This window comes from Diabrotica virgifera, chromosome 8, assembly GCF_917563875.1.
Source record: "Diabrotica virgifera virgifera chromosome 8, PGI_DIABVI_V3a".
Taxonomy (NCBI): domain Eukaryota; kingdom Metazoa; phylum Arthropoda; class Insecta; order Coleoptera; family Chrysomelidae; genus Diabrotica; species Diabrotica virgifera.
Window position 1 is genome coordinate 35,897,386 of NC_065450.1, and position 25,170 is coordinate 35,922,555.

Sequence of the window (25,170 nt, forward strand, 5' to 3'; positions counted from 1 at the left end):
TAAAGGAGAAATTTACTTTACTCAAAGGATTGTGACCGATCAGAGGTCACAGGTCAAAGTATCCTCAAAATACTAAGGTGGCCACTTGAGGACACTTTTGCCTTTGACCCCCTACGACACGCAAAGACCGCCGTTCGTGAAGTTAGAATCCTCGTTTATATTCATTTCTTCTTCTTCTTCTTTAGTTTATTGGCCTCCACCTACTTGGGTATTTGGCCAGCTCATCGTCGCGGAATAAGGGAAAAATCCCTTATTCACTTACAATTTGGAGTTAGTACATTGTACAATTTGATTATTCTTATTCTTCTTCTTCTTCATTTCGACTGACACAAATAAAAGTCAAAACATCACAATATAGTAGCTGAATATTTTTGGCCTGTGGGAATGAGAAAACTGTGTCTGTTTAATTTTGTAATTAGTTTTAAATAAAAAATATTTTAAAAATTAAAGTAAAATTATTAACTCATTAATCATAATCTTTGTTTTTGAGATATTTATGGACATTCTTGCTTACAAATTTACTTATTATATTCGTTGTAACAACTCTATTGCACCAGAAACTCGAACTCGAACACAAGCTTCAACTAACACAGATTAGCGCAGTTGCCACACTCAACTTAATGTACATTGCCTATGTCCAGCTGTACGATTTACGTACTGTATAATTTTATCATCTAGAATACGCCAATGAATTAAGTAGAACGTGTTTTTGTACCGTCTCGTACGATATAAAAGTCGGAACGAAAAGCTTATTGATGATTATTCTTGGAGCGTTGATCGAAGAATAATAAACAACAATGAGGTATAAGAGGTGAGTTATCCCGACCATTTTATACCGTCGTTTTGGTGTGTTGAACGATTCCGACGGATTTCCTTTTACCTATCCTTATGCGAGCGGTGATCGTATTTCCCAACATGTCTTTTCCGCTGGCGAGCTGAGCGAGCTTTCCTCTCCTTATAATATGTCCGTTTCATATTAATAAATGTAATTATTCCTAATCCACGCGTATTTATTCATGTACCAGATATCGTCATATCAACCCGTACCTAATATTCGATACGTAGGTTTAAAATATATTTTATTAACGACATTAACGAGTACTAATTAAGACTAATTATCTTATCATTTGTAATGTTTTGATTCTAAATAAATGTCTTAAAAAGCGAACCTTCTGTCTTCGGCTGAATTTTTGTTACCTGGAGCAACAAACGCAACGACCTCGTTACATGTGTATGGACATTATAATGGACTTGTTCTAGTCTTGGGGTATTTTTTGAGCATTCCATACTTCTACTTTAACTCGATACTTTGTTTTCGTAAGGCCTCTCTTCCCTGTATTAAGTTCTCTGCCACAATGCCAGTTTGACCTGGTCGTTTGTGATGTTTCATATCTTTTATTATTACTGAAAGACAGGGAGGGAAGTAATTTTGAAATGTATAAAATATTTATTTTCTAGCTGAGCTCTTTCGGCTTATAAAGCCGTCGTCAGAGCTAGGGTCAATAATTTCAAAATACCAATATGAAGAAAGAGGGATCCAATGTAAGATTGAAAAAACTTTTTCTTATGCAGTTTTTTATTAATTGGAAAAAACTTTGTTCGATGTTTGGAAAAAAAATCTTGTGTTCAGCTGTGAAATTGTGGTTGATACAATGAAAAACATCTAATACAGGCACAAAGGACTCCCACAAAAAACACATTACAAAAATAATTTGATCATGTTAAGGTAAAAAAAAACTTATCATCTGAAGTGTACGTTGGCAGCAGGCAGAATAAGCATGCAGTATCTTTTATTATTTCTTCAATTTCTTCTTTTGTAGGATTTGGGATTTCCTCTCCTTCTGTTTGCGAATCAAGAACAATATAATTTTTTTTAGTAACCATTCCATACATGGTGGTCAGTAAGCGCGAAATATTAAACAAACAGCTTTTGGTATAGAAACATAATCAAAGAGATCAATAGATCCAACAAAACACGAATTAAAACCGCACATGGGCTCACGGAAGAAATCAAAATCAATGTCGGCATGAGACAAGGGGACAGCCTCAGTCCACGCCTATTTAATTTAATAATGGAAGAAGTTATAGGTATTGTTATCAGAATGAATCAGGGATATAAAAAGGGTAACCGAACCATGAGAATACTTTGCTACGCTGATGATGCAATCTTAATAGCCAAAAACGAAGATGACTTACAACGCCTACTACAAAAATTCAAAATAACCGCCGAAAAGTATAACCTGACACTGTCCACAGAGAAGACCCAATCGATGGTAATATTCAAGAACCCAATTAGATGTAAATTAGTAGTGGACGACCATATAATCGAACAGGTAATGGATTGTAGATACTTGGGTGTGGAAATATCTAGCGACAGATATCTGCGTCAAGAAACAAAACAGCAGGCAACGAAAGCTGCGAGAATATCTGATTTCTTGAGGGATATAATCTGGCGGAATAAATATATGAGCACCGAAAGCAAAGTCCGCATTTATAAGACATGTGTTAGACCCGTGTGAAAGAAATGGAAACATCTGAAGAAACGAAATAAAGAGAGGAGTCCGGCAAGGCTGCATACATCTATTATTATTTAACGCTAATTCTGAAAAAGTAATGCGAGAAACTCTGGAAGATGAAACAGTCGACATAAGAGTAAATGGAGTCTCAGTTAACAACATCAGATAGTTAACAACATCTTAGTTAACAACATCATAGTTTACAAGACCTGCAAAGACTCATGAGTAAAATAGTAAGTAAAGGTGTAGTAGTGAGTATGGACTCTCCCTCAATATCAAAAAGACGAAGTTTATGAAAATTTGTAAAAACATCCATAATACTAACGAAATCTTGATAGTAGAGGGCCAGCAGATCGAAAGAGTAAAGAAGTACTCTTACCTAGGAACACTTATAACGGAAAATAATGACTACACTGCAGAAATCAAAGTCAGAATCGAAAAAGCACGTTCTACTTTTATGAAAATGAAAAGGTACTATGTAGCAAAGATTTAACATTAGCTCTTAAAGTACGCCTAACAAAATGTTACGTATACAGTGTACTATACTCTGGAGTGGAATCATGGACGTTAAATGTAGAGACAACGAGACGACTTAACGCCTTTGAAATGTGGACCTATAGAAGAATTATGAGGGTTTCCTGGGTAGATAAAGTTACGAACGACGAAGTACTAAGAAGAATAGGTAAAGAGAAGGAAGTTGAACTTACAATTAAAGAAAGAAAACTACAGTATCTCGGACATGTGATGCGGGGCGAGAAGTCGGGGCGACTCATAATGTAAGGAAATATAGATGGCAGAATAAGCATCGGAAGAAGACGAATTTCATGGCTGAAGAACCTGCGAGAATGGTTTGGATGCAGCTCAAAACAACTATTTAGAGCTACTGCCTCTTAAAATTAAAATAGCGATGATGATTGCCAACCTCCGTAGCGGAGATGGCACCTGAAGAAAAAGAAGTTAGACCCGTACTGACATACGCAGCTGAGACAAGGGCCGAGACAGACAACAAAGACCAAACAAATAATGAGAACAACAAAGATGAAAACCATAAGATCCATAAGAGGTATCACATTCAGAGATAGAATACGAAACGAAGACACATTGAGAGAGCTGAAGACTCAATAAACGATGGTACGAGGGATGGAGCTCCGGATCGCAGTAAATACTGTAACAGAAGAAACAGGACATAGTCCTATTACAAGAAGAAGAATAACAAGAAGCTTTTGGTTAACCAACAACGAATTGACAGGTGAACAGCTACACATACCTTGCTACCAACATAAACAGCCAATGGGACAACTCAAGTGAAATAAAACATCATCATCACCATCATCATCCAGCCCTTTGCGTCCACTGCTGGACATAGACCTCCCTCATTTTTGTCCATTGTGCTCTATTTTAAGCACTTTGCATCCAATTTCTTGACATTCTCTTGAGATTGTCAGTCCAACGAGTAGGTGGTCTTCCTCTACTGCTTTTGTCTAATCTCGTGCTCCACTCAAGTAGTTTCTTCGTCCACCTCCCATCACTAATTCGAGCGAGTGTCCGGCCCAGTTCCATTTCAGGGTGGCAATTCGAGAAATTACATCGGTAACTCCTGTTCTTCGTTTTAAGTCTTCATATAACTAAAACAACGCATAGGAAAAGCGACATCAACGTTCATAATGTTGAAGTCTCTTTTCAGAAGTCACGATTTACCAGCTGCTACCAAATTCTCTATTATCAGATGCTATGCATTTTCTACGTTAGTATACGGAGTAGAGGTCTGGACACCTTCCAAAGCTTCTTTAAGAAAACTCGAGGCAGTGGATATGTGATGTTACAGACACATTTAAGAATTCCGTGGGTGGATCGTGTGATTAATGTTGAGGTTCTGCGTAGAATAGTCAAGGAATGCGAGATTATTAACACCGTCAAAGAGCGCAAACTAGAATATCTGGCTCATGTTATGAGGAATGAACAGAGATATGGCTTGTTGCAACTCATTCTTTAACCCTAGAAAGACCAAGGAGGGTTAAAAAGTATCCACAACATTGCATTACATCCGATTTTCTAAATACCTTTGTTCCTAAAAATCTCAAATAATTAGTAGTTGTCGGCGTACTACTACTTCCCTATTACATGGCATAATTAAAGGAACCGAAAATTAAAGGAAAGGAAATTAAAGGAACCGAAAATCTAGATTTTACTAATGGAAGTGCTAAGTTTAAAAGTATGATTGAGTTTTTAAATTTTAATTCATTTTTGCTTTATAACAATGTAAAAAACTGGCAGGGCAAAACTTTAGATCAAGTAGTAGCATCTGCAGATAATATAAATAGTTGTAAGGTATGTCAAGAGCAGTTACCGTTAGTAAAGGAAGATAGATTATATCCATCTCTGGAAATTCAACTTTCATTTACAGTATCAAGTTTTAGATAAACAGATAAGTTAGTTGGTAATAGATTTAATTTTAAAAAAGCAAATTTTGATTTGATGTGTGATTTGATGAGAAATATGACGTGGGAAGCTGTAACAGAGGAAATAGAGGTAGATAAAGCTCTAGATATATTTTACTCAAAAGTACTTAATATATTTGAAGGATCTGTACCACAATATAATATTTACAAGAATTATTCTAATTTTCCGAAATGGTTTACGCCTGATATCAAAAAGTTGCTCAAACAAAAAAATAATTTTAGAAAATTAAGACATGTTTCAATTTATTTTAACAATCAATTTATAGAGACCAGAAAAAAACTGAAATCATTAATTAACATAGAGCACAGGAAATATATACGGCAAATTGAGGAAAATATAGAAAATGAGTTTAACAATTTCTGGAATTTCATTAATAATAAGAATTCTAAGTCTAATCAAACAGAAATATTTTATTTTGGGGGTAAAGAAATAAATCAGAGTGATACTGCTAATGAGTTTGCGAAATATTTTGAATCTGTTTATTCTACCGACATTTCCAGCTATAACACTAATTTTACAAATATTATTAGTAATAACAATGTTTTGAATTTACCATCAATAACAAGCGTGGATTATGATAATGCAGTCAAAAAGCTGAAACCAAAGAAAGCTGCCGGTATAGATGGCATCCCCCCGTATATTTTAAAGGCATGCCAAGAGTGGTTAAAGTTACCATTATTACATATTTTTAATCTAATAATAACTTATTCAAAATTTCCAGAAAGATGGAAACTATCTTCAATTACTCCAATATTTAAGGCGGGTAACAAAAGAGATATTGAAAATTATAGAGGAGTCGCTATTATGTGTGCTCCATCAAAAATTTTCGAACAAATATTGCATGCTCATGTATATAATCACGTCAAAAATAGTATTAATGATCATCAACATGGTTTTATGTCGGGTCGCTCGATAAACACAAGTTTTATTTCATTCACCGAGTCTGCAAACAATGCGTTAGAAAAACAATTGCAATTGGATGTAGTGTATACGGATTTCGAAAAAGCCTTTGATAAAGTAAAACACGATGTTCTTTTAAGAAAGTTATGTAATTTTGGCTTATCTGATAATCTAATAAAGTTATTTAAAAGTTATTTGCAGAATAGGAGTCTTGTTGTAAAACACAATGGAAATACTTCTGGTAAATTTAAGACTAACTCGGGAGTACCACAAGGGTCTAATCTTGGACCACTTTTGTTCTTAATGTTTATAAATGATTTAGCAAACGTCATCCAGTATTCAGATTACTTATTATTTGCAGATGATTTTAAGTTATTCAAAATAATTCAAACTGTTAGGGATTGCGTAATGATTCAAAGGGATATTGAGAACATTTTATTATGGGGTGACAATAATAAGATCAAATTCAATATAAATAAGTGCTACGTTATGTCTATTACCCGTAAAAAAGAACCAATAGTATTTGATTATTTAATAGGACTGAATGTTTTAAAAAGGACCAGTGAGGTCAAGGATTTGGGTTTGATTTATAATAATCAACTGTCATTTGCTACACATATTGGTAAAGCTGCAAAACGAGCGAACCGGATGCTGGTTTTTATATGTCGACAAACTGGCGATTTTACTAGTATTAAGGGTATAAAAATATTATATAATACTTTAGTTAGACCAATTTTAGAATTTGGTTCCATTATTTGGGGACAACAACCTCAAGTACATTTAGAGGCACTAGAAAAAGTTCAGAATAAGTTTCTGCGTTATTTGTATTTCAAAAAACATCATCGATGGCCTGATTATGGAACCATAAGATCAACCATGCTAAGGGAAGAATTTGAAGTTTTGTCTTCGACTATAGGCGCAAATTTGTAATGGCAATGATTTTATATAAAATAATTAATAATATTTCAGGTACAATTGATTTACGAATGCGGATACCATTTAATGTTCCTCGAAAAGCAACGAGATATCAGTTGTTGTTTGGAAAAATAAGAACATCTGTTTGCTCTCCTCTAGAGGCCATGTTGAAACTAGCGAACAATATAAATTTAGTAAAAAACATTGATTTTACAATGTCAGTTGGTTGCTATAGACGTATAGTGCAAGAGCACTTTAAACTAGTAGATGGATAATAGATATCATTAGTCTAGCTGTTTTTGTGTCAAAGTCTTCTATATCTGCCTATCAATAGTTGTGCTAATGACTGTATATATTAGTTATATTTGTTATATAAAGTTTATGATTATTATTGTCCATGTAAAAAGGTTTTAGGACCTGTTTGGATTTTTATAAATAAATAATAAATAAATAAATAAATAATTAGAATTTCTATTATTTAATTCATTTGCTCATATGTACTTTTATAAAAACTTGAGAGTGGACTATAAAAATAATCCCCTTGAATACCTTCAACACCATCCCAAAATGGAAATGGACGATATCAATCATGTGTCAAATTAGCAAAATCTAAAAAAAATGCCAATAAGTGGGCAAAAACAACCATAGTTTGTTCAAAATGCAAGTATATATGCGGTAAGCACAGCAAGAAGTCAAAAATGTTTCTGCATCCTACGATGATGCCAATTCCACTGAAGCCGAAGACTTCGGGTAAATTATAAATTCGTATCTTTTAACTATTCCATTAACGTCTAGGAATAATATAAAAGTGTTATCTTTAAATTAGTTTAAATAAAGAAGCACGTTTTTGATTAATTTATGTGTGGACATTTATTGACCCACCATGGTCTTCGCTGTTTCTACTAAAAGGTTGGTCCTGCGAGAGTTAAGGGAAGGTATTTGGAAAGATAGAAACAGGGCGAAGAATAATATATTTTCTTCAAAACCTAAGAAAATGGTTTAATACCTTCATCGACAATCGGACTGTTTAGTATAACAGCAAGCAAAGTTAAGATAGCCATGCTGATCGTTAACATCCGAAACGGATAGGCAACGTAAGAAGAAGAAGAAGAAGTAATTTCGTCATTTAGCAGCTGCTCGAAATATTCTTTGCATCTTTCACATATTTGGTCTTCGTCCACCACCAGGTTTCCTTGCTTATCTTTGTTTCACATACTTGTTTAGTAGTACGTTCTTTAACGTTAAAATATTGCAAAATCTCTAAATTTTAAAGAACCGCTTGGATTGACATGAAATTTGGCATACACATAGCTAACAAGTCAAAGAAAAAAAGTGATATTGTGCCGATATGTGCTTTTGCCCCGGGGGTGGTTTTCACCCCCTATTGGGGGTGAAAAAATATTCGTCCAAATTAAATCCAGAAATTGATAAACTGACTAATTTTAAGTAATGTTTGCCCTATAGAGTTTTTTCACAAGTCAATACTTTTCGAGTCATTTGCCAGTGACTATGTTCATTTGTTCAACAAAATAACCACGCTTTTAGACGGTTTTTCGCAAATAACTCAAATAGTAAGTATTTTGTCGAAAAAACATTTGTAGCAAAATTATAGCCTTTAAAAAATTAAAAAAAAATGGTGTATATATCACGTCTCTATACCTAGTAGAAGCAGAGTGATAGCTAATTGAAAATAGGTTCATATTCGTCAAATTCCAAATGGAATACTTTTACGTGAAATAACCAAAAATGAAGCACATTTCGGGGAAAACTCATTACAACTTATTTAAAGTGTTTAAAAAAAGTTTTATTTTTGATTTATAAAAAAAATTTCTAGTATCAAAAGTAAACAAGTTACGCTCAAAATTAATTAGTCCCTTTTTTCTGGTAAAATATCGGGAAAATCAGCCCCTAATTAGTATCTCAAATAAAATTAATCGTTACGACTTCACAAGTTTCTTGACTCGTGTATATATTGTTTATACGATCTGTAGGTTACATCGGTTCAAAGTCCTTATTTTTGAAGGGGCTGTAGTTAAAAGGGTTTGAACGGGTCACTGATCACGAATGTATGCAAATTTAGAAACACCAAATCTTAATCAATTTTTGTGTAACAGAAAAACAAAAAAATACATGATATTCAGAAAAGCAATGCTGATTTTTTTGTTTTTTAAAATTTTTGGTATCTCTAACAATTTTTAAGTTATTTTCAAATAAAAGCATATTTTTCAAAATTAAAATTTTTTAAAATTATACTTTAAAACCAATTTTTTTCAAAAATAAACACTTTGAATCGATGAAACTTACAGATCATATACACACAACGTAAGTAAAATAATTTGTGGAGCGGTAGCGATTAATGTCATTTAAGTTGCCAATTAGGGGGTCGTCTTTCCGATTTTTTTTTGCCAAAACAAAAGGGACCAACTTTATTTTGAGCGTAACTTGCCTAAATTTAATGCTATAAACTTTTTATAAAAACAGAAATAAAGCTTTTTTAAACACTTTAAAAAGGTTATAATGGGTTTTCCCCAAAAAGTGCTTAATTTTTTGGATATTTCACTTCGAAATATTCTATTTGAAATTTGGTGAATATGAATCTATTTTTCATTGACTAAAACTGTGGCTCTACGAGGTTCAGAGACCTAAGATATACACCATTTTTTTTACTTTTTTACAGGCTATATTTTTTCTAAGAACGTTTTTTCGACAAATTACTTACTTTTTGAGTTATTTGCGAAAAACCGTCTAAAAAATGTAGTTATTTTGTTGAAAAATGAACATATTCACTCGCAAATAACTCAAAAAGTGTTGACTTGGCGAAAAAGCTCTATAGAACAAAAGTTACTTAAAATTAGTCAGTTTATTCATTTCCGGACTTACTTTCGACATATATTTTTTCACCCACAAGAGGGGGTGAAAGTCACCCCCAGAGCAAAATCACACATCCGCACAATATTACTTTTTTTCTTTGACATGTAAGCTATGCGTATGCTAAATTTCGTGTCAATCCAAGCGGTTCTTTAACCCTTAAGTACTAACATCTTAAATCAATGACGTAAACACTAAATAACCGTCTGACAGACGGGTTTAACATTTTACTGGTTATTTTTTTTTTGTTAAATATTTTAATGCAAAAAGATATTTCGATGGCTTACTGAAAGTATTACATATCTAAAAAACAGTAATTGATCTAGTTTTTCTAGATTTATTAAAATAAAAAACATTATAACAAGAATGGAAGGATTGTTTGTGTACGTTTTTATTCCTGAAAAAAAGTGTGATAAAATTAAACAAATTAACGAATCTTAATAAAAATTTATAATCGTGTTAAACAAAGAGTAATAAACGTCAAAATAAAATTTTTTTTAAAAAATGTTAAAAGAGAAAAAAAAACTGACAAGCACTAAAATTTGTACAGCGTAGCAATGGTAGTCAGTGGCAACATTTTCATTACAAATTGATCTCACTTCGCTTATGTCGTCTTCTACCTCATCAAGTCATTTCAAAAGAGTTTCCTCATAGTCTTTATCCCCTTATTTGAACTTTTTGACGAACTGGGGAATTTATGTTTAATGACGAACTGGGCACAAACACTAACACCCCGTCTATTAGACGGCAATCACAATTTGAGTCTAAATATCTTTCGAATGATAACCTGCCGAAAATTGCCGAATTCAATACTACTAAGGAACAACCCAACTTGAAAAGTCATAAACGGGTGACCTTCAAAATTTTCTAGGAAGGGAAATATTCCACTTTCAACAAGCGATGCCGTCTGAGAGACGGTACTTAAGGGTTAAAATTTAGAGCAAAAACCGTGAAGGAATGTACTATACACTGAAAAAAATATTGTACATAGTACCAATGAACGCCAATCATTGATTTTTTTACATTGATTCAATGAAAATTTCGTTAATACTATAAACATGTAGTCATTAAGTAACGACCATATTCATTATTACAATGTAATTCTATTCATTAAATTCCAATTCACATTCTATTATTCCAATGAATCTTTTTATCTATCCAATGACTTTTTTCATAATACTAATAATTTATTCATTGTATATATGAAATTATACATCAGGATTATGCGGTTAAATTAATGAATATAAAACGTTGCACTAATGTACAGTGTTCTTTAAATTACGAACTCGTTTATGGAATCAATGTTTTCGTAACATCAAATCAATGTTTTCGACTTTGATTAATAACTCGATACATTGTTTTGATGTAACGCAATCATTGTATTAATGTAATATACCTGAATCAATGATCAATTCATTGTAGCAATGATCTTGTACATAAACCGACACATTTCTTAAAACTCTATAAGTGTTTTTATTGGTGTAAAAAAATCACGTGACAACAGTTGCAGCCTCCTAGCAGACAGTCACCCTGCAGACTCTGAGGAGCGGTGTTTGGCATAGTGATTTGGTTGATGTTTCTAAGGTATGTATTTACATGTATTTTTAACTATTTATAAATTATTTTGTTGGATTTCTATAAAAGTAAGTTGTACTTCTATTTCCACTTTTGCAAATTGATATGGACTTTGGAGTGGCATTTGGAAATGGAAATGGACTTATTGATGGATGGGACAGCAATAATTTCGAAAGAAGTATCTCCTTTCTTCGGTGTGAAAGTCATATCAAGAATAAAACAAATAAATTTTTATTTGAAAAGATTACCCATGAAGACATTACGGAATGTAAGTACTTATTTCATTATTCAATCCTGCATATTTAGTATTAATCAATTTTTGTTCTCTGTAAATTTTTCAAAAGCTAATTCGACACATAGGTAAAAGAAAATATGAACCATTTGAAAATATTTCTAAATGGTATAATCTTATAAAAGATTAGTAAATTAAGTCTTTAGGTGATTAAACCGTAAATAATTGAAAACTTTTATTAACTCTTGCAGTCGGTAGTATCTATCAAAGTAAAAATAAACATCTCAACATCTAGCAATTTTTTTCAGGTTAAATTAAAATATTTCTATAAAAAAAGTGATACCCAAAAATACAACTATGTTCACTATTTAGATTTATTTTTTTTATAATAATTATTAATATAAATTGTAGATGGCTAACATGCAGTTATTCTTTGGGTTCTACATCGATATATTGTACGAACTAATAAAATATACCATCAGAGATTTCCAGTAATCATTCTTACATCGGGAAGATCCAGCAAGAAGTCGAAGATCATATTAGAATTTTGCACTGAACCAAAAAAGTACGTAAATATAATGAAAAAAATAATTGATTCAAAAAAGGGGAGCATTAATTTTCGTCCAAAGATCGGTATCATTGGTCCAATGTAAGTAGATACATTAACTAATGCTTAAAAACATTAATTTTTATGAATTAGTACGTTCATTCAATGTATTTTCTAGTTAAGAATCAATGTATCAGTACATTGAATCAATGTATCGGTACATTGAATCAATGTATCGGTACATTAATTCTTAACTAGAAAGTACATTGAATGAACGTACTAATTCATAAAAATTAATGTTTTTGAGGATTAGTTAATGTATCTACTTACATTGGACCAATGATACTGATCTTTGGACGAAAATTAATGCTCCCCGTTTTTGAATCAATGTTTTTTTCATTATATTTACGTACTTTTTTGGTTCAGTGTAGGTCGTTTTGTTTTTGTGATCACAGATTCTAATCTCCATTCTAATCTTTTCTTCAAATTTGTTTTACATTCGTCATTGAACCAGTGTTTTTTTTAATATTCTTTATCTTCGTATCTCTGTTTATCCGACGTTGTTGCAAATTTTATAAATAAAACACAAAAAATATATTATACGGAGTATATTTATTATATAAAACACACTAGCTCATTATATACAACACACATCTACATCAGTATTATTACAAGCGCAAAATAAGAACAACATCAAACAGGTATCATTTGGCATAGCGGTCGAGTTCAAAATATATCCCAGAACGTCAAAATAAATAATAATAAATTAAAATAAACAGTATTCAGGCGATAATTTTAGCATTTCATTGTACAATTTACATTACTCAAGTTCTTGCTTTAATGTAAGGCCAAAAATTAAATAATGTAATACAGTAGAAACAAGCACACAAGTATTTACGGCAGTCAAAGTGCTATGGTCCTACTGCAACCCTTAGGCAAATGTACAAATTGGATATAAAGTAGCGGTGAGGTTTAATAATGTGATCCTAGGCCATAACCAGGTCCTGAAAATAAAACACAATTTATGAATAATTGTTTCGTGTTAATAGATCTAAATTATAAATATAAATATATTATTTGAAATCAGCGGGACACTTAAGTGAAGAAACAGAAGAAATAGCCATAGAAAGTGGAGTCAAACAGTGTTGTGTATTATCCCCTATCCCCTCTTCCTTATTACGATAGACTGGACAGTAACTGATGATCGAACATGCATCAGATGGAACTTATTCAAATACTTAATTAGAAGGAAGATCTTGAATAAGCCAATGACATTTGCCATCTAACCTCTTCTCCTGTCTTCTTTTACTTCTTGAAGATCTTTCGATCTGTTTAATTCTGAAGCTGCCTCTGGTCAATTTCCTGGAACGTAGATTGCCAAATATCCCTTCATCTTTTAGGTGGTCTTCCGGGGGATCTTGAACCGGGCGGGTTGTTTTGTAGGGCAATTTTGCATTGCTCTCTAATGTCTTTATTTCTCACTCTGTCTCTTCTTGTTTTCCCCATTTAGGTTTAGTTAGTTTAGCTAGTTTAGGTTAGTTTTTCCCATGTTGTTCTTAGGGTTTTCATTTCGGCAACTCTTAGCATCTGTTTCGTTTTGTTGGTGCCTTCGCGCACTTCTATACCATATGTCATGATCGGTCGTATGTAAGATTGTAGTGTAGATCTTGTATCTTGTAGATCCTAATTTTACTATCTGTGCGCATATACGGATTTGACCAGACTATCTCCCGCAGACATCCTGGCAATGCAGATGCTTTGTTGATCTGACTCCTCAGGTCCTTTACTGGGTCGTGGGTGCTTGATATATCTATGTCCAGATATCTGAATTGTATCACCTGTTCTATGGGGTTGTTCTCAACCACTAACTTATATCTGGGTGGAACTTTTGCTATTACCCTACATTTAGTTTTGTTTGTAGAAATGTTCATATTTAGTTGGCGGCTTATTTACCGTCCATCTAACCGAAAACCGAAATCATATGCAAATAAAAATTATTAAATTTGCACAGGAATTCGACACGATCGGACTTCGAACAAACAAAGAAAATAATAACCACCCAAATGATAAAATAATAATAATAGATAGAAAAGGGGAAAAGTGACTAGGTCATGCATTAAGAATCAATTATAAAAAGAAACGGGGGTTTAAAAAGTATGTAATATATGTTACCGGCCAAACCGGATTTCAGGACAAACTAGTTTCGCCTAGGCCAAGCTAGTTCTTTCTGAACGCGTTAGAATAAACTAGTTTGACCTAGGCCAAACTGGTTTGTCCTAAACACGATAGGATATCCTAATATTAATACGGACACTGCAGGATAAAATAGTAAGGTCTTTATAATATACCTACAAAACAAAAATAAATAGATGCACTGAATAAAATACTCTGTAATTGGAAAATAATCATTTTTATTATAAGATAATGACTCCTCGTTAAAATTTATGGAAAATTGGTAATACAAACAATCATGTTGTAAAAAAATAATCAGTATTTTTTATAAAGCAATAATTATACCTCAATTGTAAAATTATTTATTTTTACATGGAGTGTTTATTGCGGATTATCATTGCCTTCGTGCTTTTGCATCTGTTTCTAGAACAGTTTTTGTTGAAGCTACATTTGACAAAACCTTGTCCTAATCCAACTGAACCTCTCGTAGCTGCAACCCTTAACGTTACGTACTTCAGAGCCTTACTACTCTACTACTTCTTAAAATGTTGGATGGCAAATATCGAATTCTGATCTGAAAGAGACAGAGACAATAATACCCCAAAAAGTTAGATAAGGTATCTCTAAAATATCGCTAAGGGTTGCAGATACGAGAGATCCAGTTGGATCGGAAAAGGTTTTGTCAAATCCAGCTAGAACAAAATAGTTACACAAACAGATGCAAGTGCAAAAAGGCAATAATACTCCGTAGTTTTAAGTGTCACCAAAACACTCAATGGAAAAATAAATAATAATTTTTATAATTTATGTGTATATATTGATCTATAAAGAAACATTGATTATATTTTGTAATATGATTGTTTGTATTACCTATTGTCTAAATTCAGAAGAAGGGAAGAAATTACAGATTTCATAGAGCGAACAGTATGGCTGAAGTGGAATTGGGCGGGCCATGTAGCCAAAATAAATTACAGAAGGTGGATCCAAAAAATTACAGTTTGGAGACTATAAGCAAATATAATAAGTGGAGGTAGAACACCTACATGATGGATAGACGAAGTCAAAACTGTCGCTGGGAATTGGTTGCACGCAGCTCAAGACCGACAGAACTGAAAGAAATTAGGGAAGAGCTATGATCAACTTTGGACACAGAAAGCTGGATGATGATAATGATATTAATGAAATTAAGGCAAGACATTTTTTGGGAATAACATAAATGACCTGGGATAGTCCGCAAATAAGAACAGGGGATGTTGATGATGATTTACTATAGATAAAATCTGATAGATCTAAGCAATTTAACCTTCCGATGACCAACCTTTTTTTGTTACACGGATGACCAATGGGGGGAAAAATGACCCAGGTCAAAAATGTCAAAAATGACAATTAACAAAAAAATGAAGGTTATTTTTTATTTTTTTATGGCATGGAATTTATGTCATACAGCCAGTCACAACATGAGTGTTAGTGTCATGTGTAGTGTGTATGTTGAGTAAGTGTCTTGTTACTTTGCAAAGTCGACGTCATTAGCGTAAAACTACTTGGAATTGCACATAATAGACGCTATTTTACTAAACATCAACTTCAGAATATATTTTTTATTCGTAAAATATAGGGAATTTTTTTTATTTCAAAATATGAGGATATCTAGAATGATACTAAAGTCAAATAAAAAAATAATGAGTTAAAAATTGAAAATACTTTTGAATTTATTAAAGAAAAACATACGCTGGGGTCACAATTTCCCCCGCTTGGTCATCCGAAGGTTAAGGGGTAACCTATATAAGCCTTGTATTAACTGTAAGAATATTTCACAACAGAATTAGACGCAAATGCGAAAAAGATCCAGAAGATACCCAATTTAGTTTTAGAAATGCTATGGGAACCAGGGAGGCACTTTGAGCTTAACATCCTATTACAAAAATGCCGTTACCAAAGAAAAGATGTATTTGCATGTTTCGTGGACTTCGAAAAGGCATTCGATAAAGTGCAGCATGTAAGATTAATGCAAATACTGAAAAATATCGGAATAGATGACAAGGATATTCGTGTCATTAAAAATTTGTACTGGAATCAAACTGCTGTCGTAAAAATTGGAGATAACTACACCGATGACATCTCCATACAAGGAGGAGTCAGACAAGATTGCATTTTGTCGCCAACATTTTTCAATGTTTTCTCGGACCAGTTATTTAAAAAGGCACTTGAGAGACAGCCATATGGGATAAAAATCAACGGGGAACTACTTAATGTGATTAGATATGCAGACGATACAATAATTCTGTCATATAATATTGAAGGTCTTTAAATTCTGCTTGATCGTATTCACGAGGTAGGAGAGGAAATGGGCATTAAAATAAACTCAAACAGAACCAAACTTTTAGTGTCTAGTCGTGACCCACATACCGATGCAAAGCTTCAATTAAACGGAGTCCAAGTTGAGAAAGTTCACAAAATGACATATTTGGGAACTATGATAACGCACCAACTAGATCCAGACATAGAAATAAAACGTAAAATAGCAGTGACTAAAACTACTTTTATGAAAATGAAGTCATATCTTTGCAATAATCATCTCAGTTTAGAACTAAGACAAAGAATGGTTAAGTGCTATGTTTGGTCCGTACTTTTGTATAGTGCAGAAGTGTGGACGCTAAAAGTATCGACCATGAACAGAATTGAAACATTGAAAATGTGGATTCATAGACGGATGCTGAAGATACCCTGGACAGCAAAAAAAAAATTGAAGGATAGAAGAATTACTAAGGATAGTCAACAAAGATAGAGAATTGCTATAGACTGTTAAACATCGAAACATGTCTTATCTGGGACATATAGTGAGGGCAAGTCGAAATAAAATATTACAACTGATCCATAAAGGCAAAATAGAGGGCCGTAGAAGTGTAGAAAGAAAACAGGTTTCTTGATTAAAAGGCATTCGTGAATGGACGCAGATATCAAATGCAGGACAATTATTCCATATTGCAGAAGACCGAAATGCCTTCGCAATGGTGATCGCCAACGTCGGATAATTTTGATATGGCACGTGAACAAGAAGAATTAACTGCAATTCTTGATTACCAAATATTACTTATACAAATAACGTGGTAGATGTTTACCTAATCCATATGCCGGAGCAGCTACATGAGCAACCGCTGGAGCAGCAATGACTTTCTGTGCAACTATGGGAGTGGCAGGATGAGCAGCGTGTCCAGTCCTTGTTACTACAGCATTGAAACCATTGTGATCATCAGCAGTATATTGTACGGTACGTACAGTGCCGTCTGGTTCGACTACGGAATATTGTCCCTTTACAACGTCACCATCACGAACTTCTGATTGGCTCTTTTGGTCTCCTGTATGGCCGTCAGCGACACCATAGTTGAATTGGTATTTGGGATACGCCTAAAATTATTAAAAAAAATGTTTAGTCTAGTCAACAATACAAAAATCAGTGGATATGTGAATATGAATTTTTGTTGTAAAGAAGTTTTTTTATTGTTAAGTTAGAAAATATATGGTTATAAAAGTAAAAATATGGTTTCAGTTTATACCTCTTTGGACGGCTGTAATACGATTACCTAAGATATTAGTAACGAACACATAAAGTGCCATGAAACTGATAGAATCGTAAACTAAATTGGATTTGATGAATTGGAAACAACAATGAATTGGGGGTATTTGCCACCCCATCCCGGGGGTGGAACTTTTTTATTATATTTTGACCGCAACAGCTGGTAAAAGCATTCATTCTATGCAAAAAACATTATATACATTTTTCTGATAAAATTAATAGTTTTCGATTTATTCGCTATCGAAATTGTTAGTTTTTTGTCCAAGAAATCAATGTTTTTAATAAGTTTTCTGCTAATAACTCCAAAAGTTTTCGTTTTATCAAAACAAACAACTTTACTTAAAAAAATGTACCTTTTCAAAAATAAACAAAACCGTCTTTTAAATTTTTTTAAGACCAATAGCAATTGTGTTATACTTTATTATATGTTAGCTCTTCTTCGTCAAATGCTAAGTATTGTAGTTTCAAAGTCAAAAGACGGAAAAACTATGCATTTTTCGAGGATAACTTGTTTAAACTAATTTAAAGTATTAAAAAATATCTATCACCAGAAATAAAAAAATAGTCTCTAGCTAAAATATTAAGTGACTTATAATGAAAAGAATGCCAGTCCCTATATTTTTCAGCGAAAAGATGATCGGAAGCAACCTCCTAATCACCACTCTACTAATTAAAATTAGTTATTAATCTTATTTAGCCTTCTTTATTTATGTATAAATAGGTTCTAAAGTTTTGACCGGCTTAGAATGATTAGTTTTAAAAAAATGGAGTTAAAATCGAATAACGAATTTTTGTAGTTTGGGAAAAAATGGCCTTTTCTTCAGAATAGAAAGATAAGCATCAAAGATACGAAGAACTGTTTAAATATGAAACTATAGCTTATTTAATTTCCAAGAAACTGGTTTGCAAAAATTTTTTCTGCGGCAAAAATTGACTGAGCTATTATTGACAATTAAAACTTGTAATAACATGCAAAAACCACCTTTATCAACCCATTCAAACTATATTCAACCCAACTATTATAGTCCAGGAACCGAAGCTTTTCACCTCGCAATTTTTACAGAATGGATCGATTTGCTTGAAAATTTGAGAATAAGTAGTGGATACTCTAAGGATCAAAATCAATATGATATCGAAAGGCGCTTTTACCATGGGGTGGTTGCCACCTCATCTCGGGGGTGGAAATTTTTTATTATGTTTTGACCGCAAAAGTTGATAAAACATTCATTCTAAGCAAAAAATATTCCATACATTTTTTTGATAAAATTAATAGTTTTCCATTTATTCGCCATTGAAAGTGTTAGTTTTTATCGAAAAAATCAATGTTTTTCGATAACACTTATTTAGGATTCACTCAATTTTTGCCGTAGAAAATTTTTTTCAAACCAAGTTCTTGGGAATTAAATAACCTACAATTTCCTATTTAAACTTTTTTTGTAATCTAATCTTTCTATTCTGAAGAAAATTGCATTTTTTACCAAACTTACCAGAGGTTCTCAGAATTTAATCAGTTTTTACCAGAGGTTCTCAGAATACTGAAGAAGAACCGAGTGAACAACATCAAATATCGAAAGCTACAGAATTGCGGAGACATTATAATAATGTCTCCGCAATTCTGTAGCTCTCGATATTTGATGTTGTTCACTCGGTTCTTCTTCAGTATTCTGAGAACCTCTTCATTTATAATTTGATTATTCCACGGGATCTTGAGTATTCTCCGATACAGCCACATCTCAAATGCTTCCAACGTTTTGCGCCATCTTCGTTCAAGTTTCACAATTCAATACCATAAAAGAGAACAGACAAGACGAAGCCTCGTAGCATTCTTGCTTTTATTCCAAGGTTGTGGCTTTTATAATCATAAAGTAAATTTTACTGCAGATTGCCCTTATCTTCTGATTATTGGTCTATTCTTCATTTATTACTGGTGCTGAGGTAGTAGTGGTGAAGTTGACTTTCTGTTAACTTTCTCTTGCTATTTATCATAAGCTTTGTCTTCATTGGGTTTATATTAAGAAGTCCATATCGTTGACTGTGGTAGCCGAATTTTTTTCATAAGGACTTGTAGGTCTTCTAGGTTGATCGTAAATATAACGGGATGTGTTTACCTTCAATTCTAAGATTTGTGGTTTGATTCCAGTAGGGGTTTCCAATTATTTTTGTTGCTAAGTTTAGTTTCTTTTCTTAATGCCGTTATTATTAAATAACGGCTTGTTAATATATTGTCATTTAATCAGTTCTGGCTATGATTTTTTTCGATATCTGTTATTCCTTGTACTGGTAGGTTTCCTACATAAGCTTTATATTCCCGGAGCCCACAAAATTAGGAGTGGAATCTGTCGTAGTATCTTTTTATCAAAGAATATGCATGTGTATCATATAGTTGTCACACCATTCAGATATATTTTCACACCTAATTAATTGCTTTACTTCTAATAAAATCATTAAAGACAGACAGGTCACAAATTTTGGAAATGTGTAAAATAAGAAATTAAGAAACTAGTAATTACCTATTAATGTAATATAGAGATTAAATTTTAAACTTGCATAATAACTTAATAACACTCACCTATGGTATTCTAATAAATAGTGGATAGAAATCAAACGCGTTCGTTTTATTACATAAAGGTGGCCACATACGTAAACATTTAAATATCAATTCATTTTTATTTTCTTATAACGTGATTGATAGCTTTGGACTTGAATATTTTCATTCTTTTTTACATACAGTTAAATTAGTAAAACCAAGTTACCATGAAAACAGTGATATTATCTCTAACATATTAAGAACATTCTTAGACAATTGGCCAGACCCTGTAAATCTATATACAGATGCATCTAAAACGTTAGTTGGCACTAAATGTGCCTTTTACATACCTGCTACTAGTAGCATTTCTAAACAGAAAAAATGTTTAAGTTAGGCCATGATTTTTCTATCTTCAGTGCTGAAGCCATAGAAATTTATGATGTAATTCAATATTTTAAAGAATCAGAAGATATATCTGCAACAATTATTTTCGATTCACTCTCTGTTCTTCTTGCTATTCAAACTATAGATTTTCCCAATAATCGTTCAAATATTTATACACCACTAATTAAGAAAATCATTTTTGAAATTCATAAAAATAAAAGAAGAGTGAAATTTTTATGGGTAAAAGCTCATAAAGGACTAACGCATAATGAATACGTTGATAGTTTGGCTAAAAAAGCTATTGAGTATGGTACTTCAAATAATCGTAAGTTTTGCATGTCCGATTTAGTTAACACTATTAAGCATTGTTAATATGCTGCGCAACATGAGAGCCAACGATCGACAAGCGGTCTCGGCACCTTAAGAAGAATTAAGCATCGAGTTAAAAATCAGTGGAGTCAATCATGGCGAGATCTTTGTAAACAATCCAAATCTCAGTATTTACTGATTCAACCTTCTGTTTCAAACATATACTCGTTTAAAAAATATGTAGTACCTCGAAGAGATATAACAACATTAATCAGAATTAAGTTTGGACATCCATATTTCTCTCTACATCTAGCAAGAATTAAAGTATTTGATTCAAATCTTTGTACTGAATGTCAGACGGTGGGTGATTTGAATCACACTTTTTTGAGTGCACAAAATACATTCCATACGCCTCTAATTTAATCGAAGATTTAATAAAATGTAATGTTTTTCCACCTTTCAATATATCCTATCTATTGTATCTAACAGCAAAAATATATATGACTGTTTAATGGAATTTATCTGTGAAACTAAAATTAACCTCTAAACTTATTAATCCATATTATTGTGAGCAGCTTGGATAGTCCATAGCGGCCAGCTGCAGCTTTTGAACTGAGTAGAGTGCTGTGGAAGAGTTTGCTATGGAACTCTAAGGACCTCATTGCCTTCTTTATAGAATATAACGGAAGAGAAATATGCTTTATTGTCACTGAAAATTATACAATTTTATGGACAAAGCTTAACATAGATTCACGAAAAAGATATACATAACAATAACAAATACAATTTTATAAAATTAGATAAATCGTCAATAAGAAAAATATAAACAAGTTAAAAAAGTGAAGTAAAAAAACAAAAACCAGTATATTGCAAAATTACTATAAATTGCAAAATTGAACATTCAACATAATATAATAAAACACAAACAAAGGAACTAATAAGTTTAAGCTGCTGTATGTGACACCCAAATATAGATAAATAATACACTTTAGTTACTTGTATATTACTGTGATTTTTTAGTTAGTCATTAAGAAACTCTTCTACTGAATAATATGGTCTTTTAGATAAATGAGCTTTTGTCATTTTACGGAACTTGAGAAAGGATGTTGCAGATTTGAGTTGTAAAGGGAGATGGTTGTATAGTTTTTTTGCGGAATATAGTATAGATTTCTTTACTAACTCAGAAGACGGGATCGGTAAATAGACATCAAAAGTTGAATTTCGGCTGGAGTAGTCATGATTAGGCCTTGCTGGAAAGACATGCATGTGTTTACGAATTAAGCAAACAGTTTCTAAAATATACAAAGATGGAAGGGTTAAAATTTCGTGATCTTTAAAGTAACTTCTGCAATGGGTTGTTCTTCTGAGGCCAAACAGATATCTTATTGTTCTTTTTTGTAATTTGAAAATAACATCAAATTGGGCAGCTGTACTAGACCCCCAAAAAGGAAGACCATGTTGAAGATGAGACTCGAATAAAGGAAAATATGTTATTTTAGAAGATGCTAAATTGAGGTCCTTCGAAACAGATCTTATGGCATAGCAGACCGAGGCGAGTTTCTTACTTAACAAATCGATATGAAGAGACCATTTGAGGTTGCTGTCTAAAAGAATACCAAGAAATTTTACAGAATCAACGGTAGAGATCTGGCTGCTATTCACAAGCAGGGGTTGAAGAGCACCTTTATATGATAATGCTACCGTTTTATCCACGTTAAAGGAGAGTAAATTAGAGTCAGACCAGGTTTTTATCGTAAGAAGATCAGAAGTTATAGTTGCATGAAGAGTTGCAATAGTTGAGTTGCTCCAAGTGATACTGGTATCATCAGCAAAAAGAAAAATTTTTCCATCGATTTTTAAATTAGTGATGTCATTTATAAAGATCAGGAAAAGTAGATGACCCAATACTGAACCTTGTGGTACTCCACATATAATGTTTTTGAGACTAGAGTCAGTATCATTTGCTCTAACCAATTGTTTCTTATTATCTAAGTAAGATTTGAACCAATTCAAAGAAATACCTCGAATTCCATAGTAACTAAGTTTTTTAATCGAAATGTTTACACAATCAAAAGCTTTGGAATAGTCACAGAAAACAGTGGCAGTATAAAGATTATTGTTTAGTGCTTGGTAAACCTCGTGAAGTACAGAAAACATGGCATCAGTTGTACATTTATTAGTTAAGAAGCCGAACTGATTTTGTGATAAAATATTGTTATCAAAGAGAAAGGACATAAGTCGGGTTTTTATGAGCCTTTCAATAATTTTGGAGAGTACCGGTAGTAGGGCAATAGGTCTATAGTTGCAGGCATTAGATTTTTCGCCACCTTTATGAAGAGGAATAATAATGGCTGTCTTTAGGCACTCTGGAAATTTACCGTTCTCAAAGGAATCATTAATTAGTGACACGAGGAGTTCTAACACATTATCTGTGAGATTTGAGAAGATTTTTATGGATAGTCCATCAGTACTACAAGATGATTTGCTTTTGATACTATTGATCGTCTGGATCAATTCAGATTTATAGATTGGTCTTATAAAGAATGAATTCGAGACAATTTCTGAATTAGGGAGATAGGAAATGGGATCTTGTTGAGACTGAATAGTTGATGTTATATTTTTACTCACGTTAATGAAGTATTCGTTTAGATTTTCAGGGTTTGAAAGGGCAAATGTTTGAGCTGCGTGGGTTTTATTTCGAAGATCGTTTATTATGGACCAAGTTTCTTTGCAACACTTTTGGAGCTTCCCAGACGATTTTGATAGTAGGCTTTTTTAGCTGATTTGATGAGTTTTAGGTATGTGACTCTGTAATTGGTGATATATTGAGTGACAGAGACTTTGGTAGTAAATTTCTTCATATCAAGTAGTGAACGCATATTTTTTGCTGATATGCGGATACCTTTGGTAGTCCAGGGTTTGCGAAGTTCTGGCTTAATCGTAATTAAATGAAATGCCTTATTGAAGATACAGACAAGCTTCTCCAAAAAATCACTGAAATTATAGTCCACGTCCGTAGAAGGAAAATGCCAGTCAGAAGTTAAACATAAATTTTGAAATTTATGAAAATTCCGAGCGGAAAAAATCCTACCTAAACGTCGGGTTTTCGAGGAGGGTTTGCTGAAGATGTTAAATTTCGTATATACTGCTTCATGATCCGATAGTTCAGCATTAACAACTGTAGAGCAAACATTAAGGGGTGAGAAATCGGAGACAATATAATCAATTATGGTAGATGTAGTTTTTGTAATCCTTATAGGAGAATTAACGTGCATTGAGAGACCATATGATTCAAATATGTTGACCAAGAACATTTGGGTAGCACAAGCAGCAGCATAATTTATGTTGAAGTCTCCGCATAGAATTTTTCTGCTTTTGTGAGGCAAGTAATCTAACAAATTTAGCAGGTTCTGAAAAAATAATTCCACGGAAGAGTCAGGTGATCTATAAATGCAAATAAGGTAAAGATTTAGATTTTTATTAAAAACTAAGGAAAATTCAAAGAAGGCTTCATTCAACAAAAAGTCATATTTTGTTATCAGAGAAAAATCATTGTTTGCAGAAAAAATTAGGGTGCCTCCATGAGCTGAGTTTGGACGATCATACCTAGCAATTGTGGTATATTTCTCTACAAAAAAAGGCTCGTTGGCTGCAAGCCAGTGTTCTGTAACAGCAACTATCTGGGGAAATCCTAATTCCTCTAGAAACAAAAATAATTCGTCAGTTTTATTTCTTATAGAACGAATATTAATCAGAACCATACTAAAGTTGTCATCACTAAAATTATTCGAGGTTTCTAGTTCCTCAGAACACGTCGTATTATTTAAAAATTTCGTCTTGGAGAGCTAGTGGAATAATACTCGTAATTTCGGTGACATTCCCTTGATTTTTGCAGGTGAATAATTCTTTCCGAAGTGAGAAAAGACCTAAAAGCAGCAAGATCAGCGTCTACTTCATCTGCACCGATTCCATAAGCATCGTTGAATTCTAGAAGAATTTTTCTTAGATCTTCATTCTTAGTCGGAAATCCTTCGGAAGCCAGAAACAGTTTAACACTTGTGTTGGTATACCCATCATAAAATACTGATGCAGGTTGGTCGTGTAGAAAAGCAAAATGAATTTTAATGGCCTTCAAGATATCCGGTTCCCTTAATCTGGCTAAAAGATATCGACTATTCGAGTTATTGGTCA

General features: G+C 32.8%; 1 protein-coding gene across 3 annotated transcripts in view; it reads right to left on the reverse strand.

The window, feature by feature from the left end:
• Positions 1-12,606: 12,606 nt before the first annotated feature.
• Positions 12,607-25,170, reverse strand: part of LOC126889439 (cuticle protein 19-like) — a 65,302-nt gene continuing 52,738 nt past the window's right edge. For all 3 annotated transcript variants that reach the window (XM_050657742.1, XM_050657744.1, XM_050657743.1), the window contains exons 3-4: positions 17,305-17,590; positions 12,607-13,017 (exon numbers count right to left, since the gene is read on the reverse strand). In XM_050657742.1, coding sequence (XP_050513699.1) covers positions 12,986-13,017; positions 17,305-17,590 — 318 coding nt within the window. In that variant the 3' untranslated portion in view covers positions 12,607-12,985. The remainder of the gene's footprint in view (positions 13,018-17,304; positions 17,591-25,170) is intronic.